Source organism: Dunckerocampus dactyliophorus, chromosome 16, assembly GCF_027744805.1.
Source record: "Dunckerocampus dactyliophorus isolate RoL2022-P2 chromosome 16, RoL_Ddac_1.1, whole genome shotgun sequence".
In the NCBI taxonomy this organism is placed as follows: domain Eukaryota; kingdom Metazoa; phylum Chordata; class Actinopteri; order Syngnathiformes; family Syngnathidae; genus Dunckerocampus; species Dunckerocampus dactyliophorus.
Genome location: NC_072834.1, coordinates 5,910,189 through 5,930,853, shown reverse-complemented (window position 1 = coordinate 5,930,853; position 20,665 = coordinate 5,910,189). Strand labels below are relative to the sequence as shown.

At 41.1% G+C, this 20,665-nt stretch overlaps 2 protein-coding genes across 4 annotated transcripts in view; both read left to right on the top strand.

The window, feature by feature from the left end:
- zgc:77151 (uncharacterized protein LOC337153 homolog) overlaps positions 1–12,139 on the top strand; it is a 28,959-nt gene extending 16,820 nt beyond the window's left edge. Inside the window, exons 4-12 of one of the 2 annotated variants that reach the window (XM_054755829.1) lie at positions 666–870; positions 1,074–1,304; positions 1,390–1,496; positions 2,076–2,223; positions 2,340–2,392; positions 2,747–2,844; positions 2,919–3,093; positions 5,395–5,595; positions 5,815–12,139. In XM_054755829.1, the coding sequence (XP_054611804.1) occupies positions 666–870; positions 1,074–1,304; positions 1,390–1,496; positions 2,076–2,223; positions 2,340–2,392; positions 2,747–2,844; positions 2,919–3,093; positions 5,395–5,595; positions 5,815–7,050 (2,454 nt within the window). In that variant the 3' untranslated portion in view covers positions 7,051–12,139. Of the gene's footprint in view, positions 1–665; positions 871–1,073; positions 1,305–1,389; positions 1,497–2,075; positions 2,224–2,339; positions 2,393–2,746; positions 2,845–2,918; positions 3,094–5,394; positions 5,596–5,697 lie in introns of both variants that reach the window. The other variant, XM_054755828.1, reaches the window with a different exon arrangement.
- A 7,705-nt stretch (positions 12,140–19,844) lies between these two features.
- The window catches only part of dbn1 (drebrin 1), a 56,081-nt gene continuing 55,260 nt past the window's right edge, over positions 19,845–20,665 (top strand). Inside the window, exon 1 of one of the 2 annotated variants that reach the window (XM_054755520.1) lies at positions 19,845–20,117. In XM_054755520.1, coding sequence (XP_054611495.1) covers positions 20,035–20,117 — 83 coding nt within the window. In that variant the 5' untranslated portion in view covers positions 19,845–20,034. The remainder of the gene's footprint in view (positions 20,118–20,665) is intronic. The other variant, XM_054755522.1, reaches the window with a different exon arrangement.

Genomic DNA, 20,665 nt, shown 5'->3' with positions numbered 1-20,665 from the left:
CTGGTTGGGCGTTTATGCAGCAAAATAATAAGAAACGACTAGCGGTACTGAAAACTACCCAGATATACCCAGAATATAATTCACTGATTGGACTAGTTCAGAATTTCATACTTTGCACTTTACTTTGTTCCTATATGGATTTTTGTACCCCATAGAAATGTGCAGTTTTCATTGCCATTATTTCTTGGATTCTTATTTGTGTTTTTATTAAGACCAACCTGTTTTACTTGTTGATAGTAAAAGAACATGTTATTTTAGTTTACTGTTAGTCGTAATTTTGCTGTCATTGCTTGTTGAGACAGAATGTTCAAATAAATATGGCACTTTTTCCTATAACTTACATTGCATATTGCAGTATTTGTCTTATTTTGCACAAACAATGTTTATTTGTGAAATGCATCCAGTGGCATCACAGCAGAAGAAGCATAATGTGTTCATGGCACAAGATGTAACCTGACATTAGTTTGAGGGAAAAGCTGCTGTATGTACACTATCTGTATCGGAAATGAAGTGCTGGACAATATTGGATATCTGTAAGAAAGCCCGTATCGCGCATTTCTACTTATACAGACTCCTATTTTTTATTATTATTATTATTATTATTATTATTATTATTAACATTGTAAATGATCATTGTACTGATGAATCGCTGTGTCTTTGTATAGGATGAAGTTCTGGCAGTGTCCCGAAAGATGGTGGTACGTGTGGAGGATCTGGTGCAGTGGTCATGTGCCGAGCCAGCAGGGTGGAGCAGCAGGTCAAAAATGTCTCCCTGCATCCTAAATGGGCTCCACAAAACACCACAGAGCAGCGACGATGGCGGGGGTAACAACACATTGGACTGCAAGCCTCTGAAGGACAAGACTGAGAGTAAGAAACGCACAAACGCAAACCAGACCAACAAAAAAGTCACTTATCCTTTCTCTTTCTGTCTCGCCTTTGTCCTGTGGATGGGGTAGCGGGCTCTCAGTGTGTCAAAGCACTCGGCTACCCACAGTAGTGCCACAAATGCAAACCAGACCAACAAAAAAATCACTTATACTTTCTCTTTCTGTCCCGCTTTTGTCCTCTAGATGGGGTAGCGGACTCTGAGTGTGTCAAAGTACTCAGCTACCCGCAGTACTGCCGCTTCCGCTCCCTGCAGAGGCGCATCCAGGATGGCGCGAGGGGACCAGCGCTGCAGGACGCCCATCTGTTGGCCCTGGGTGGTGTCAGGGTAACGCCCAGCACCCGCTTGATGTACTGCAGAGACACTTTCAATCACCCGACGCTGGAAAACAGCATCAGCTTCTCCTGGCAGTTCCGTGAGTGTCCCAACAAGCATCAAAAAGCATTGTTGTCCTATTTAATGTTGGTGTTGACACGAGTGATTCTGTGTGTTTGCTGCAGGGTGTCCATCCCTCAGCCTCCGAGGACGGCCTCGCAAGAGGAGAGGCCGTGATGGCAAAGACACATCAACCAGCAGTCAGTCGGAATCTTGGATTGAGAGGATGAAGGTTTGTTTCTTTTTATAGATCTTTTTGTCGTAATTCATTTGAATTATGTACCAGCGGAGTTGTTCATTTTTCATGCTTTTCTATGGATGATATCTGAATTTAGTGTGATTGTTAAAATGAAATGATGCACCACTCTGTGGACCCCATCGCCTCTGATAGAGACATGAACTTTTTCTGCCTTTTTAAGCTTAAACATGGCCAGACATCATGTAGTTACTTAAAAATATTAAGTTACCTATAAAAAAAAAACCCAATCCATTTAGAGATTACAGGGGATTTATGTTGAGTAAGGGGTTCAGGTTTTGAGTAAATGTCATGGATGCATAGAGTAGTGTAGTTTAAAGGGATAAAGAGTAGCACTGAAATGGATCCTTCGACATGATACTGTACAAACTGAGGATGTTTCTCTTCTTACCACTTCTAGTGCTAATTTGCTCTACTTTGAATCACAAAAAGTTTGCGTTTGAGCCTGTGTTCATTTGTCACAAACTGTAATTGGAAATGTACTTAACTAATTCCGATTTGCGTGTTCTGCTTCTTTGTGTTGTGTTTCACCTAACTATAACGTTTTCCTCCCAGGAGAACGTGATGGGCAGTGTGGAGGTGGGCGGCGAGGGCAGCTGGCTCCCCCACCCCGAAGAGCAGCTGTTCCTAGATCAGCTGTTCTCCTTCATGGATCGCCACGGCTCGCCCATCCACAAAGTGCCCAACCTCGGCTTCAAGAAGAGTAAGGTTTTGTTTTTTTTTCCAAGAGGAAGATGATGATTCATCTGATTTTGTTGGTTAAATCTCTTGCTTTTTGTTGCATGTGTTACCTGCTGTGTCCATCTTGGCTGTCCTCAGTTGACCTCTTCCTCATGTATTCGGTGGTCAGACGACTCGGAGGCTACGAAAAGGTGAGACGTCTGTGAATCAGTTTGTGTGAGCGCTTGTGATTGCGTGTGCGCGCGTGTGTGTCTCCAGTACAAAAGTACAAAGATCGCTTCAGTACAGCAGCTGAATTGAGAGGACAGGAGGAGTTTTGTTGTGAAAGGCTGCAACTCCCTTTTCCATCAACTACATTGTATATTTCCTGTAAAGCTTCTTTTGTTTTGTTCATTTTCTTATACACCACCAAGAACATTTCAGACCTCGCAATTCAGATAAAGTCTTCTTTAAATACCCACAATCCCAAGAACGAAATCTTTAGAGTTCCGTAGCACAACAGATATGATGAAACAGTGGGATTATACGTGCTGTTTATATCCTAGGTGACTTCAGACCGCTTGTGGAAAGTAGTTTACAACGAGTTGGGAGGATGTCCCGGCAGCACCAGCGCTGCAACCTGCACCAGGAGACACTACGAGAGGTCCGACTTTTAAATGCAAACAATACAATCAATTCTGTCTACATGACACTAAAACTCACGTTTTTTTGTCTCAGACTGATGCTCCCGTACGAAGAGCACCTGAGAGCAGGAGGCACGGAACTCAAAATCCCTGAATCCTCCCTGCCTGTGAAGCCCAGAGGGATCAGAGGGAGGAAGCCACTTCCACGGGGCAGAAAACCTGGACCCAAAATGAAAGAGAAGATGACCGTCACTCCACCTCCTGGAACTGTAAGACAATTACTGCACTCAATAAATAAATACTCCTCAAATACGGTAGTAGCCTCTGCCATAATAGACTCCTTGTCCCAAATAACCGCCGGCACATCGTCTTTGTGAACAAATAATCACCCCAAAAAGGTACCTTCTTTCTTCTCCTCAAAAGAATACCGTAATTAATTTTACCATGACTGTGTCACAGTATGTACGACAATGCACACCACCCGCAGAGAAAATGTGGCATCTGTAAAGCTGTTTACTGGGGAGATAAAAAGAACAGCACAGTTAATTCCAAAGCAAAAGCTGATAAATTAGGGACTGTCTAAATCATGCAATACAGCCAGGATTGGGAGTATCATATTACAGACCTACAGTACAGTAACTTCACCCTTTGCTGCATTGCGGTAATGAAATGCAATAATATTATACCTGTTACAATGTGTTTTAACCTTGTGCTGACCCATTTTATGCGATTCTAATAACCTTCCATACTTCTGTTAGCTCGGTCTGCATGCAATGCTCACCTTGCTGTGACTTAAGTTCATGTTTACATCTCGCCTTTTGGTAATCTGTTGCTTTGTTATTGTCTGTGTTTACTGTAAGTCTATATCAGTGTATTCAAATTGAATGTTGTACTCGAGAATTCTCTTATTTTGGTGAAAGTAACCATAAAAGCAAGGCAAGTTTATTTATAGAGCACAATTCATACACAAGATCATTCAAAGTGCTTTACAGAAAAGAATGGTAAGATCATTTTATGAAACATCAAATCATTACAAAAAATTCCATAAAATCATTCCATAAGACCAAAACAATTAAAAATGTATTAAAAGTGAAGAGTGCAGATAAAAATACAGTCAGTTGTCATATGCACAGTTGAATAGAAGTGTTTTCAGTCTGGATTTGAACATTGCCAAAGTTGAGGATTGTTGCACATCTTCTACACAACTGTTCCAGATTGTTGAAACACAGCCTCACGGTGTTTAGTCCTGTCTCAGGGCACCCGCAGGAGTACCTTCTCAGAGCCCGAGATGGTTTATGTGGCTCTGATGTTATTGCTTTAAGGTGGCTCTTAAAGTTCAGATCTGAGTCCATTATTATCCCTAGATTTCTAACCTGATTAGGCTTGAGAGAAAGAGTCTCAAGGTAACTAATAACCTTTCTCTCTGTTTCTGTGGGCCAAAGACAATTATTTCAGTTTTGTCTAAGTTTAGCTGGAGAAAGTTGTTCCATCCACACACTAATCCGTTCGATGCAGTGACAAAGTAAATCTGCAGGACCATGTTCACCCGCCATCAGTGACACGTGTAGATGTTAGTGTCTGCATGGCTGTGGTAGAACACATTGCAGCTTCGTATTAGCTGGCCTAAAGGAAGCATGTTGTGAACAATAGGGGTCCCAGGATTGACCCTGGGGAACCCTACAGGTCGTAGCCATTTGGTCTCAGACATAGTAAACAACTCCAACAAAGTAGTTCCTGTCCTCCAGATAGGACTTGAACCAGTTTAGAGCAGTACCAGGCGTTCCCACCCAGTTTTCTAACATTAAAGTAGTATAACAGAATCAGCAACACTAAAATTGCAACATATCTACCGTATTTTCGCGACCATAAGGCACACCGTATTAAAAGGCTGGCATGCATGCTAGCGTATGTTTTTAAAAAGGCAGCGGGAGCCAAACTGAGTTCAGTTGTAGTTAACAATGTATACAGTGAGTTCAGTTGTACTTTATTGAAATATTTAACAATGTACTCTCGTTATTTAACCATGGATTTGTTGATCTTGAATTATCTCACGGCTGCTTGATTCCCATGTTCCTCCGCGTAACTGATAGCTTGCAGTTTAAACTGTGCTTCGTAAGCGTGTTTCTTCGTAGGTGCCATTTTCGGGGGTCCTTAGCCCAACCGATGTTGTTTTGCACAATGCACATACCGGCATTGTATACCTACTGGGGGCGTGCCTTTGGCGTCCTCTTTCACGTGCACCCTTCCCCCTTTAACGTCCGCATGCTGTCCTCAGTCACGTCCGCTTTTCCTATATGTAAGCAGCATGCCGGCAGTCAGTCAAGCGGAGCGCTCATCAAAGTCACACAACAGCATTTACAGATTTTGGAACTCTGTGCACACATAAGGCGCGACGCATTATAAGGTGCCCCGTCCATTTTGGAGAACATGTAAGACTTTTAAGTACACCTTATGGTCGTGAAAATACAGTACTTACTTTTTTATGACATTTAACTTAGATTAACATTAACACTGATTGCAATTGATTGATGATTCCACTCACTAAAGAACTCCTGTGTCTTCTTTCCAAGCCGGTGGCTAACTTAGATGGCACGGTGGTAGTGAAGAGAGGTCGAGGCAGGCCGCCAGGCAAACGCAACAAAGCCACGCTGATTGCTCAGGCGAAAGTGCTGGCTCAGCAGCAAGCAAAAGTGTCAAGTGCCGAGTCTTCGAAACCTCTTCTTCCAGCTCGAATCGGCAGCAATGGAGTGATATCCAGCAGCGCAAACCAGGTAAGGCTTGAAATATCTTAAGACCTGTTTTTACACTTTGATGAAAACAGCAGTGTTATTAAAGATAAACAAAACGGTGACCCTTCCACCTTCTCCTTCCAGGTGACGCCGCCTCTTTTTTGTCACTCCCCACAGACCATCCAGCCAGCCATCCTCCCTGTCAACATGCCTCTCACCCCAGATCTCTCCCCGATGTCCACCCACTTCCTCCCCTTTCAGCCCAAGCCAAAAGACACAAAGGATCGAGGGGAGTCTGCAGCTTTGCCTCCGGGCATTCTCCTCTCAGCCCTGCCTCGCCACTTTGTGGGTGGATCTCTGGGCGGCTTCAGCCCCATCAAAGGTCTGTGTCCCCTGGATGTGCTCAGGAACTGCGTGGGCTTCCAGAGAGTCCCCGAGAGCCCAGCCCTGACGCCTCAAGAGTCCATTCAGCAACACACCACTGTCTACACCCCCCAGCCCAAACATGGAAGCCCAGAAAGCCGTCGCTCAAATGTAGAGCAGGTGCCGCCTCCACCCCACCCACCTCCACAGCACCACAGTCTGTTCTCAGGTCGCAGTGTGGACGAGGACGCCCAGAGGGGAGCCATTCGGGATGCTAGGAATCGTCACTCTCTGCCCCCCTTGCGGGTCCTGCCTTTGGATCTAGACTGCAGTGTTCAGGTACGACAGCTGATGAGGACTCGTCTGGGCTCAACTCAGTTCCAGACTTTCACCCGCCGACTCTCTGAGGCACTGTCCCAAGATCTGAGTGCCAAGCCCCCCTGCTCACCCATCACCCCTCCTCCAGAACAAGCCCTGCCCCTCAACCTCAGCAAGCGCTTTATAAATAAAAGACCCAGCACAGACACATCTGAGCCAAGTATCTCTCCGACTAACGTTACCACAGATGAGCCGTCGCCTAAGAAAGTAAGACCTGACTGCTCGGTGCAAGCAGAGGACTTCAGCCTGAGCGGGCGGTCCACCTCGGGGGGCCCAGGAGGGGAAGGCCAGGAGGTGGGACACAAGAACCAAGACGAACCAGCTGACCTGAGCTCCCCTAGCAGGATCAGGGCCTTCCTGCTCGGGCTGCCACCCTTCCAAGTGAAACTGGACGAGGATCTGAACGGGATGAGGTTTGGGAAAGTCCTTCCTTCGGGATCTGAGGTGGAAAGCCAGAGGACTGTTACAGAGGGAGGGCAGATTAAGAAAGAAGCTGAAGTGGAGGTAACAGAGATAACCAACCAAATGTTGGAGTCATTGCCCAAACAGGTAGAATTTGTCAAAAATGAAAATGTTGAGATGGTGAAAGAGGAGCTGAAGGAGGAAGGGAACACCTCAGTTGACAAAATGGAGGATTTATGTGGTCAGACAATAGCCAGTATGGAAAAGATCCAGTGTGACGTGGAGGCCTCCAAGGGCCACCCAAGCCCTGTTCTGCCGCAGGCTAACGCTCTGGTCCTGGCCCAGCAGAGCTGAAGAGCCCACACTCAAAACACTGATCCATATTTTGGCTTTTAAGCATCCCTGTTGGGACCGTGGTCAAAGAAGTCAAAAGTCCACCAGGGGGCGCTTTGGTTTCAGTCAGAGGGGGCATCTTTTCCTTTGGAACATCTGAGCTCACAGCTACTTTTTTTTCTCCTCCGTTCTTCTTTTTGTGTGTTTTGTTAAGTGACTCTTTAACGACACACAGAGACAATCCAAAATCCGTTTTACATTATTTCTGTTTTCAGTGAAACAAGAGTGAGACTCTTAGAGGGGAACAAAAAAACTCTGCCATGACCCCGCCATACAACTCCATTATTCAAATGACACGTTGAATAAGATCCACCATTAAAGATAAGTCTATTGCATATATGGGTGATGCTATGCATCAAGACGTCATAATAAGCATCTGTACTGTAGTTCGGTAGCTTACTTTGAAATCGTACTCTACGTTTGTAGAGAAATAGTTATTTTTTTCGATGTCGTTTGGAGCTGCAAGTGAAAACATTATGGCTCGTCCACGTGAAAGCGCTCCTGTAGGTCTGCCTCTTAGCTAGACGTTTTACTCTATTAGCTCGCTTTTTTGACACATACGTGCCTTAAAAGGCCTGCGGTCATCGCTGGCTTCACTTCACTTAAAGAGATGCCTTGATGTTGACCTGTCTTCACTACTCAACTCTCACTAAACGTTTTAAAAATGTGCAAGAGATATTTGATGGGAAATGTAGAGGGGGGGAAAAAAAAATGAATGCATTAAAGTGACACCACCAAAGAAAACACTAACACCAATGCGGTAAACTCCTAAATGTCAAGGTATCCCTTTAATGGCTGCCCCCCTCTCCTTTTTTGAAATCATCTCTTTATGGTTCAGATTTGCACACCTGCTCCTCTCCATATTTATATGCTTGTCATGTTTGTTTTCTGCAATGCAAAGTAGTGCAACCTCTACTACTACTACTGCGACTACATCCTCACATCACTCATCTGGTGCTCTTTCTTTGGTATGACGCGGTTGCTATAGTGTTTGACTTATTGAAAAGCTGCAAATAACTCCCCCAAGTCATGCAATCTTCATACATTGTGAGGGGAACGCCACACATTTCTCTTTGTTCTTGCATGACTTGTTAATGAACAGTTTGCAAATGTTTTTTTTTATTTTATTGTTGTTTTTGTTTTTTGTGCTGCACGAGTAGATGCGCCAAAGCAAATATAATCTACCACACTCAAACCTCCACAAACACTACAAACCAGGACACATAAATGGTCAATGGCGAACTTTCTGAATAGTTTGTCCTTGTTTCCCCCTTCACTGGGGAAACTGAAGATGGTCAAATACTTCCTGTTTGTGTTACAAATCCTTGAATCATCATATTTTTTATCTTTGCAGTAATGTTTTATATACAGTATATATATATATAAATATATCACACAGCAAGTCTGAACATTTTACATCAGGATAAATATATTGTAAAGCAATTGAATCTATCATTTAAGCTTTATTTATTAAGGTAGAGGAGTTTCGGCTGCACATTGCTTTTTAACACTTATCCCACCACACCTTTGTCATTTGTTTCATAATCTGTATAATGGTTGTACAAATGCATCCAAAATCATCTTTCATTTCTACATCACAGTTTGACACCTTGGCGATGAGGAGGGTTCCATTCTGTTTTTTCCCCTCCCCCCCTTTTTTTTGCAAACGTTAATTTCAGATTTTTTTGCCTCTGTTAATAGTTGGATAGCGCATCAATATTAGGGCCACATTGAAGAAAATCTAAAATATACATCGCTACATGAATAAAGTGGCGATGTTACAAGAATTTCAAGAATTAATCTGAATATTATGATTAGTATTCTTTACTTTAGAATACATTGGGGAATTTGGCAAGAAAAAAGTTAGAATATTACAAGAATACATTTGGACTATTGCAGGAATACCGTCATAAGTAGGTGAATGAGGTCAAAGATTATTACAAGGCAAAAAAATGTAAAGATTTCAACAATAAACCGAAAATAAACATCTTGATTACGAGGGAGAAAAAAAAAAAAGTGTAATTAATGGAGAAAGTATGATTAAAAGAATGTCTGAAAGGAATAAAATCCAAATATTATGAGAAGGAAAAAAGTATATAATTTTACAAGGAAACATTGTTATGTTACAAGAATAAAATAATAATATTAAAATAAAGAAACTGAAAATTACATGAATAAAGTCATGGAGGATACCTACAAATTGGGCAAAGCAGAGAATGAAAAAAAGTAACTTTTTTTATTTGGATATTATTATTACTTTTTTTTTTTTTTTTTTTTTTAGCTAATTTTACAAATGTATTTCCTCCATTGAAATACAACTTTTTGATCTCCTTATATTATGACTGGTCTACATTCCGATTGCTATATCACTTTTAAAAAAAATGCAAGAGAACTTTTAATCCTGTAATATGACCGCTTCAAGCTCGTAATATTGCAAGATTATTTCCTCATGGAAAAATAGAACTTGGTTTTTGTAACATTCTAAGTTGTTCATGGAATGTTTGGGTTGTTTTCCCTTTTCTGTGCGGCCCTAATGCTCCCTTTACTTTAGTTGATATGGGATCTAACTGTCACCTTTTTAAATGGTCATTTTTGGCCTTTTAAGAAACATGACGGCCTCTTTAATGCCTGCCACATTTTCATCAATTGCCTTTTTTTTTTTTTTTTGCTTCTCCGGGAGAACAAATGAGTTTTGAATTGTAGTACAGTACTTGTATTTTTTTGCATTTGCCATCCCCGCCCATCCTGTGCTGTCTCAACTAGTTTCAACTACTCTGCCTTCAGTTGAGGTCCAACGTGTGCCAGGTAGTTTTGGTTTTGCATGTTTTGTTTTTTTATGTTGAACAATACGCCACTGAGGCTGAACGCCTGCTGGGTCATTTAAAAGAAAAAAATAAATAACTGGGAGGAGGGCGAGATCTTGTAGTGTAGAAGCATGTTTAGTCTTTTATTTTGTTTGTTTCCTCTTTGATTATTTAAGCTTAGGTATGATTTTTTTGTTGTTGTTTTTTTCTTAAATATTTCAATGTTTACATTTTGTTTATGCATGTTCAAAGTTGTTATATCCAGTGTTTTTGCACACTACAGCATCCATCGGTCGTGAACGGCACTGCTCGTTCGTGTGAAAGTACTTAATATTAAGTGCCTGATGCTTTAGGAGCAAACTTTGGCCATCGGGACGTTTTGAAACGAGCTCGCTTGATCGCCTTCACGCCATTGACTTGAACAACCTGTGATGTTTTCATGGCAAAGCCAGGGGTGACGCTGCAGCAAAACCGGACCTTCAGCACTCATCCACAGGGACCCACGGTGGCCATTTGGGGATGCGAGCGTGGGTTTTTGGTGATGTGAGTGACATTTGTGGGATTAAAGGTGCTGCATGTCATGTTTTAAGGTGGTCCTATCGCTATAGTGGTTATGAAAGTTAGTTTGGCGTTGGAAAAGTGTTAAGGTGTTTGTTTGGGGATAGCTGGCATTTTTTTAGCCTTTGTCTCATGTCTGTGTGAACCGTCACAGGAATGGTAGGATGGAGTTAAGCTTGGCTTAGTAACAGAGGCGGGGCGCCACCTGTGTGTAATGGTATTCCAATGCCAGGATCGGTTGTAAAATCTTAACATCTTACCTGATTGTGGCACGCTGCGGGAAAGCATAGCTAAGTTACCGCAATGGCCCACTTTGCTGGATTCTCTGTGAAATGCACGTCAAATAAATGCGGGGTCTGATGCGCCAACTTTGCGGCATCTGTGTGAAAGGAACGAGAGTGGACCTGGCACGTTTCCATCTTCGGAGGTAGTAACAGGGGCAGGGCAGTAACCTGGGTGTCAAGTTTGACACATCAAAACATTTCACTCTCTCTAGTGGAGAAAGCAATTGTCACTATCCAATATCAAAATGTAAGTTCTCCACAGGTGGGACACCACCTGTGTGAAAAGATATGCCACAATGTCGGAACCCTTGTGTGCATTTTAACATTAAAGACTTCTGTGCTGGGTTCTATATAAAAGGAACTTGGCAGATACATGCCAGAACCACTGTTTAACTGGGTTTTTTTTAAGGAACTCTGCGTGAAAGGGGCTATTGTGTCCACCAAAGAGTACTTTCAATGATGTTACACCGGAGGCCGCGCTCTTTGGCCGGTGGAGAAAATAAGGCTAGCGACGTCTCAGCAGTGTTACAGAACCGACATTTAAATGGCTGTATTTTAAGCTGCGGAAGGGTGTGGCATGACAAGGGAACGTACAGGGGTTATTCTAGAACATTCTCGGTATCATGAGCAAACGCAGAAGATTATCACATTTTAAAAAGAGTTGAAGTGGCAAGGTTTTCATGGCAAGTGTTTCCATTGTGTGACGTTAAAATGGGGGGGAAATAAAGAAGCGACATGCAGCAACTTTAAGAGTGCCGACAAATGCCTACGTCACATCGTCATCCTCTGACCTCACTGTTATCACATGACACCAAATTGCAGATCAAATATGATGGCATCTTCTAGGATTGCACATCATCTTTAACATCATCCTGAATGCCGCTGTGGCGTTGTCATATACTGTGTACACACATACCGTGTGTGTGTGTGTGTGTATGTGTATATATATACACACATATACGTGATATACAGTATATGTTGATATATACAGTATATACATTTATATATATATACAGTGTGTGCGCATACTGTATATATGTATGTACATATACATATATACACTATATAATATTTTTCAGAATTTGTGTGATTAGATGATTGCAGATGTGCAGCACAAAGCCGTTTTTCCATGTTTATTTTTTCCTAATAACATTAAAAGAATGGCAGTGTCAGGTACCATTCCATTTTAACACACTGTATATTTATAATAAAAGTATTCTGATAATAAGGTGTCTTTTGTGGGCATTTATTTTTGTTTGAACATCAACTGCATCTTTAACATACGATTTTTTTTATATATATACCTGATAATTTGTAAATTTAAAAAAAAGCACATATTGAGAAGACAAGTTTTTTTTTTGTTTTTTTTACTGTTGCTACTGTTAATCGCTGACCTGTACAGTAAACTAGTGTATATATAACATATATATTAAATATATATCCAAAACAGTTGGTTTTGTGGGTTTTTTGTATTTTATTTGCTGAATGGTACATAGAGTATACAATACTTGCAGCAGACGAACATTCCTCTTCTACATTTTAAGACCAGTTGTAAAATTGCAAGACTTTACATTTTGTGGATCTAAGAAGAGCTTCAAAATGCAAAAAGAAGAAATGGAAGTGAGCCAAACAAAATTGTAAACAATTGATTGCAAAGGCTTTGAACGCGGTCGGATTGTTGAGCTGTATAAGCAAGGCCTCTCGCAGTGCGCCATTGCTGCTGAGGTTGGACGCACAAAGACAATCATTTTCAACTTCTTACAAGATCCTGAGGACATTAAAAGGTCCAAAAAAATTCACTGGTCTTGAGCAGGAGGATCTGATTGGCTGTCCCATCAGGACACAAGGTTCGGCCCAAATGAAGGTTGTTACTGGTGCCGAGTGCAGTCCAACAACCATCAGACAGTATCTGTGAGAAAAGGGTTTTAGGAACAAGACATCTTCAAAGGCCTCGTCTCCTTAATCGCCACAAAATTGCCCGTTTGGAATTTGCAAGAGAGCACCAAACATGGGACATTGAAAGATGGAAAGTTTTATTCTCTGAGGAAAAAAATGTACCCTTGAAGGTCCTGTTGGCCTCCGTTACTGGCATGACAAGGAGATCCCACCTGAGAAGTTTTCCACACAGCACAGTGGAGGGGTCGCCATCATGATCTGGGTTGCTTTTTCCTTCTATGGAACGATGGAGCTACAAGTTGTGCAGGGGCGTCAAACGACAGAGGGCTATATGGAGATGTTGCAGGGGGGCATCCCTAATGACTGAAGGCCCTCGCCTGTGTGGTAATGACTGTCTTTTTCAAAAGGACAACGCTGCAGTTCAAATGCCCGCCACTTATTCCAGAAAAATAACCTCATTCTTTTGGACCATGCTGCGTGTCCCTCCCACCCCATCTAAATCCAGTTGAGAACATTTGGGGATGGATGGCATGACAAAAAAATGACAGTGGACGCCCTCCGTGAAGCCATCACATTCCCACGAGCCTCCTGGAAACACTGGCACGAAGCATGCCGCCAATTTTTGAGGTGACCAACAAGAACGGCACAGCTGCTCATTACCGAGTCCTTTTTTGAACATTTGTACTATTATACTGTTTTACTATTCTGCGCGTAAATGTTTTGCTGCAGAACGTGCAGCTGAGAGGTTTCTCCTCCTGTGTCTGATTAAAGTCACCTGCTGGTTGAAGGTTTTACCGCAAACTGAGCAGCTGAAGTGTTTCCCTGCAGTGTGGCTTGGCATGTGTCGGATGGAATTGGCCCTTATGGTGAAGCTTTTGCTGCAAACTTGGCAACTGAAAGGTTCTGTATGCATTTTTTTTCCCACCGTTGCAGCCCCCTAGATGTTCTTTGGCGTCACCGTCAGCTGAGTTTTCATGTTGTGTAGGAGAGCGGAGCGAGGTGCTTGTCTGGTTCTGATCCTCCATCAGCTTGTGCTGTCACGCTGCTTTGAGGGTTATGTTCATCATCTTCACGCTTTGCAAGGAAAAGGGTTGGTGGTGCCTTGTGAGGATGCTCTCCTTCCTGAGTGGTCCACACCTACTAGCCCTCTTCCTCCTGGTCCACATGTTCTTTATAAAGTTCAAATGTTATCATAAAAGTCACAAGAATTGTTTGGTTTGGTTTAGTTTATTTGAACATGAAGGTTACAATGGAATACATCTCGTGAATCATTCTTTGACAGTTCCACATGTCCAAAAGGAATAGGAAGAAGCAAAGCTTATTTAATCCTACCCCCCATCCATTCTACATCTAGTACAGTACATGTAGTTCACTTCCTGGATTCCATGTCATATTTTCAGTGATAGTCAGGATAACACATAATAGATAACGGTGAGATAACCCGGTGAGAGAACATTCATAATAATGATAATAATGATGACAATACTAAATAAATAAATAAATAAATAAGAACAAAGCTTTTTTTTTTTTTTTCCTTTACTTTTTTTTTTTTTTTAAACACAACAAAGAAAATTATAAAATAAATAAATAAATAAATAAATAATAAATAAATAAATAAAAAATAAAATTTAATTAATTAAATAAAAAATAAAATAAAATAAAATAAAATAAAATAGAAAATAAAAAAAATAAATAAAATAAAATAACAAACCTGACAGAACAATCAGGACTCTTCTGCCTTGTATTTAGCAAACATCAACTGCTTGTATTGTTTTTTGAATTTGCTCATCTCTGTACATTGTTTGAGTTCTTTACTCAATCCGTTCCATAATTTAATTCCACACACGGAAATGCTGTGGGTTTTCAGCGTTGTTCTCGCATATAAATGTTTTAGGTTTAATTTTCCTCTAAGATCATATTTCTCCTCTCTGATTGAGAAATACTTGATTAGATTTTTGGGTAACGAGTTATTATTAACTTTATACATTATTCTAGCGGTTTGAAAGTGTACTAAATCTGCGAATTTTAATATCTGTGATTTTAAAAATAAAGGGTTTGTATGTTCTCTACACTTGGCATTATGAATTATCCTCACAGATCTTTTTTGCAGTACAGTGAGTGAGTGAAGATTGCTTTTGTAATTATTTCCCCATATCTCCACACAATACGTTAGATATGGTAATACTAAGGAACAGTACAGAGTGTGGAGTGATTTTTGATCAAGAAGATATTTTGCTTTATTCAATATAGAGATATTTCTCGCCACCTTTTGCTGTATATATTTAATATGAGATTTCCAACTCATTTTTTCATCTATTATAACCCCAAGGAATTTATATTCTTCCACTTTTTCAATATCCGTTCCATTAATTTGTATTTGGTCGTACGTGTCCTTTCTACTATTACCAAATAACATTATTTTAGTTTTACTTAAATTCAGAGATAATCTATTCTTGTCAAACCATGACTTTAATATGACCATTTCATCCTTGACCTTTTTAATGAGTTCTTGTGTGCTTTCACCAGAACAGAAAGCAGTGGTATCATCGGCGAATAAGACCAACTTTAAGTTGTTAGTTACTTTGCAAATGTCGTTAATGTACAAGTTAAACAGTTTTGGTCCCAGTATGGACCCCTGTGGTACTCCACACGTATTGTGTAGACTCCCAGATGTATATTCTCCTAGCTTTACAAATTGTTTCCTCTTTGCTAGGTAGCTTTTAACCCAATTTAAGACTAAACCTCTAATTCCGTACCTTTCTAATTTTAAAATTAAAATAGTGTGATTAATTGTATCGAAAGCTTTTGTCAGATCCATGAATACTGCAGCTGCGCATCTTCTGTTGTCTATGGCAGTAGTGATTTCCTCCGTGATTTCCATCAGTGCCATAGAAGTTGAAATGTTGGCTCTGTAACCATATTGACTACTTGCCAATAATTCATTCTTATTAATAAATTTGTCCAACCTATTATTAAATAGTGTCTTTCGTCACTTCCTGTTGTACGGAAAGGACGCTCACGGAAAAGCTCCGTCCACTATTACCGGAGTTTTAAACTTTTGCGACCTTGGTGAACACAGTTCGTGATCACAACTTGTGATTACAACTCTGCAAGTGAGTGCTGAGACTTCTGCCTCAACTCGGACCCGCGAGTGGACTAAACTCACCAAGAGAGACAAAACTTTGCTTTTTTTTCTTTGGTTTCCAAAGAAAAAAAATGATATTATGGGGGAATAAGCCACATTGATCAGGAGTGTATTATGACAAAAAGTAATGTTTCAACGATAGTCGTAATACTATTTCAAAATAATAATAATAAAGTCGCAATATTATGATAATATACAGGAGATAGGTTCCCAAAATAGCCCCCAATAAGTGAAATCCGCGAAGTAGCCAACTTTTATATGTTTTAAGGCTGTAAAACCCCCTCACCATACACTTTATACACTCTTCTCAGACAGGCAATAACATCTTCTCACATTTCGTTTGAATTTTAATGATGAATCTACAAGGTTGGACACAAGAAATTATTAAGTGGCTCGCACGCATTTTCACTCCTGTGACCGTGCTTTTTTTCTCCCGGCACCTTTCCGAGGTAATGTAGCGTTTTTGTATCCTTGTTAACGCATGTTGCTGCAGTACTCCTCCTTCGGGACCGAAGACTCCTTCAGAAGCTAGCAAGCTCGTGATGACAGGAGATTGATTAACATTGGTCTACACAGCCAATCAGGACGCAGAAAACAATGAGCGGCGCAGCCAGACGAGACACACTCAACTTCCCACAATGCAATTCTTCTTAAAGGGCCACGCTCGGCATTTAACAGCATTCATACGCTGTAAGAAAAAATAAAAATAAGCCCTAAAAAAAATCCGCAAAAGGTGAACCGCAATACACTGAGGAAACGCTATTTTATTTCAGGAAAAAAAATACTACTATCTGAATTTGGTCATGTTAAGAAACGGTAAAGTAACCAGTGCCCGAAGATTATGAGGGAAGGTCATTATTTTACAAGAATAAAGTAGCATTTTTTTTTTTCAAAACTACTGTAAAGTTGTAATATTATGAGAATAAAGTACAAGAGGGGAAAAAAGTTGTTAGAAGCATTTTTAGTTTTAGGAGGAAACAAAAAAAATGGTAGTATTATGAAAATAGTCATGATACAATATTATATAATAAGAGTCATGATGTTATGAGAAAATATTACAATGCATGAATAATAATTTATTTTTTAAAAATGGGTAATGTTATGAAAACTGAAAGTCAGTTATAAAAAAAACAACAACATAGTAATACCGCAAACAAAACTAAGTTGTAATGTTACAATATTATATTATGACGAAAAACAAGTGCTTTAAGGGGGGGACATAATAAAGTTACAAGCATTAAGTCCAAATGTTAGCAGGAACTAGTCTTACATGAGGTACCCTTAGATTCGACATTAAATTCTTATATTCATTGTAACATAAAAGCAAATTTGATCACGTGGGACTGGAACTGTACACGCACTTAATGAGTGTGCTCGTCGTACACTGCTCTAGAGCTTTCAGAAAGCACAAATATATCCTCGGCGGCCACAGTTTGTCGTTGCTTCACCGACGTTCTCAATATTGGTATTTTATTTACACATATTTATAGACGATCATTACACCGCTTCAGACTCACCGTGACTGTCTTTTTTCGCTAACTTCCGGTGTCTCCTTTTTTAGCAGCTAGGGAACTGAACTATTTAGAGAAGCTCCGCATCGATTTCACTGAGTCTATCTGCATACAGAAATGTTTACCATGGTTCCTTTTATTATATATATATAAACTAAAAAAATAAGGAAAATAAACGGCCCTTCATTTTGCTGGTATTTCCGGTATTATTTATTCGTCATTAGTTGTTTTCCTCTTTGTGTTATGGCGTATACTGCCACCTACTGTCCTGGGAACACTTCCCGTGATTGCCATGTCTAAACACTAGGGGGCGGCAAATACAGTACAGTATCCTATATGCTGTTGGGGCCTCTCAATATTCAAGAAAGATCGATAGATAGGAAGTGAAATACGGATGACATGTCTTTGTTGTCTTTGTCTGTCCAGCTGGCTGCCTCCTCCACAGATGTCTCACTGTTGGAGCTAATCAATAAATCAATCAATACATGGGTGCCACAAAGACAGAATGCTAGCAGGAAGTGGGGGGGTCCTGCAGCCCAACCAACAAACAGACAATGTGCGGTTAAGTTTGTGAAATCCTAAAATATAAGTAAGCCTCCCTGTCATCTTTAGCAGAAGCTCTGACCTCAATCTGAGGATTTACAACTGGCCATTTGCGGGATTAAACTCTGTGATTTGTGTAAGTATTATTTATTTCTTAGTCCAGCAGAGTCGAACAGAGTAATCTGTACCGTTCAGCATTTACAGGCTAATTTGTCCTGTCAGGTTGAACCCTCCATTAGGGGGGGCAAAGGTAGTTTAGTGTCAGCTAACTCAGCAGGCCCGGCCTGCGCTCATGCTTGAAGAAAAGACACAATTTGCCACTTTGTCCGAAGTGTCTAGCAGTTTAGTGTTTTCCGTGTAAGCACAATCTTCTGTAGCTCGTATGAAGTGTCCGCAACCAAAATATTCACATTGCCAGGCCGGCTGCATGCTCATCAAAAGCTTTCTAATGTAGCCACGATATTTTGCAGTCTGGCAGTTGAGTGTTTAAGTGTTCTATAGCGCTTTCTATGCCCGTCAGCAGCACTGACATGCCATTAGGATCCACAGGCTAGATGCCAGCTTCATGCTAGTCACTAGCATTCACAATCTTTTTACAATACAATTAGGAGAAAGACATAATATTTGAATTCAATTATGGGGGTAAAACTGAAAATAAAGTTAAATATTATGGTTAAAAGGCTGTACTTTTTTTTTTTTTTTTTTTTACAATTAAAGATAACTTTAAAAAAAAATAATGTGTAATGTTACCAGTATTAGCATCCAAGCTAAGCACAAGCTTCACTCGCTAGTCTGAAGGGTCCACAACCAGGCCACAAGCATTAATTACCAGGCCTGCTACAAACTCGTCAAAGGCTTTCTAATGTGGTCATGGGTGTTTCCATTGTGGTAGTTTATTGTTCAAGTGTTTAATAGTGCTTTCTATCCTAGCCACAGGCTAGGTGCTAGCATCCAAATGCTAGTCGCTAGCATTGCCACACTAGTACTTTTTAGAATAGAACCAGGGGATAAAGGACCAAAACCTGGTAAAACATGTACCTTTAATGCAAGAAGTCATTTCTAAGAATAATGTCCAAGTATTACAAGGAAAAAGTCCTTTGTTTTACAAGAATAAATTCATAATGTTACAAGTTAAAAGTTGTGAATTAAGCCCAAACCAGGCCCTGATGTTGTGAGGGAAAGTTGCACAGCTAAAGTAGCATTATCATGACAGCATGTAACCGCAACATGCAAACGTGCTGTGGAAGTGCACAAATTTCACCTTGTACACAACATCCAACAGCCAATTGAAGCAACCACCATCAGTGCTGCCGCCCCCTCCTCCTCCTCCTCCTCCTCCATTATCCTGGGGCCTGAATGATGAAGAAGGTATGTGGGCTCAGCGCCAGCCGTCCTGCCTGCTTGTGGGAGAAAAGCACCCAGTGTGGGGTTCAACACTATGAGGCAGGCGGGTTACCGCGGCAACCAACCAACCAACCAACCAACCACAACCAACAGCAAATCGACCCGACTTTTCCGGGAAATGAGGGGGAAAAGACCTTTGGAGTTTATTAACATTACAAAAGAGCTTAAAATAAAATTTGGGAGTTGTTGTTCCTCACACTCTTCTGTGGAACCTGTCAGCTCCTTAATGATTTCTTTTATATCCAATGTCTCCAGCACAATATCTATATAAATATATATTTAACCTTACATAGAGTCCTTCAATCTACATTTTCACCATCAGTTTTGTCTATATTATCATCCTTTTTTATTCATGGAATTAAAAAAAAATGAATGATCATATTTATTGATTTATTTAACCTCTCCAGGCTTTAAATGAACTCTTCAACTAGTGGGACTTTGATCTTTTTGCAAAGCAAATCAAAGTTAAAGTCTTGGCCGGAGAAGCAATGATGCAACACTGATCCTCAAAGCTCTTATTGGGCGTCCATGTTTGCTATGATGTCAAAGAGGGGTGTATTTTTGATTTGCTGTCTGTGCAGTATTATGATATTGACAGCGCTGAAACTTTAACGTGGCAGGAGCAGGCAGATCAGGTGTAACACTTCGGCGCTAGGACCTCTCGGCCACCGTGACGTTTCTCTTTGTCTCCACCACTCAGGGCTTCCTCCTCCTCCTCCTCCCTCCCGGCTGCCTCAGAGGGGCTCATTCCGTGTCTTTTCTCCCATCAGCAGCGGCCTGGATGCTCGCTGGGCTCGAACATGGCTGTGAATCTCGCAAAGAACAGACTGGCCCTGCTCACCGCCTACCAGGACGTCATTGACGAGACCTCCGACACCGACTGGTGAGTCCCCGCATTTGCCACCCCTCCCCGCCCGTCAGCTCTCATCTTTGGGATGCTGTGTCTTTTTATTTGTGGTGGATGAGGATGCGCATCCCGTCTGGTGGCTTAAGTCCACAGCACGTAGAGTAATGATTGTCATTGTTCACAGGAATTGAAAGCGTGTTGAGGTGTGCAAAGTGGTCCAGGTGTGACTTTGAAAAGCCCATCATATCGTGGAGCTCTACTGCACCTCAGCCACTGAGCTTTGTTTCAGGCCACCCGTGTTTTTGCTCTGCATTCAGCTGGAAACAATCTGAATCGTTTTTTGGGGGTGTTTTAAAAACACACACACACACAATATGATACCAGTGAGCTCCTGCATCCCCGAAATGAGGGTGGAAGGAAGAGAGGGGCGAGGCCAGTGGAGGGTTGGTTTAGTGTAGGAGGAGGAGGAGGGTTCCATCGTCACCCTTTGTGGCCTTACACCAGCTCGAGCTAAGATGCATCGAGGGCCAAGTTTTTGCACAAGAGCTGATAAGGTTGGGAAAACATCTTCAAAGGACCAAGAT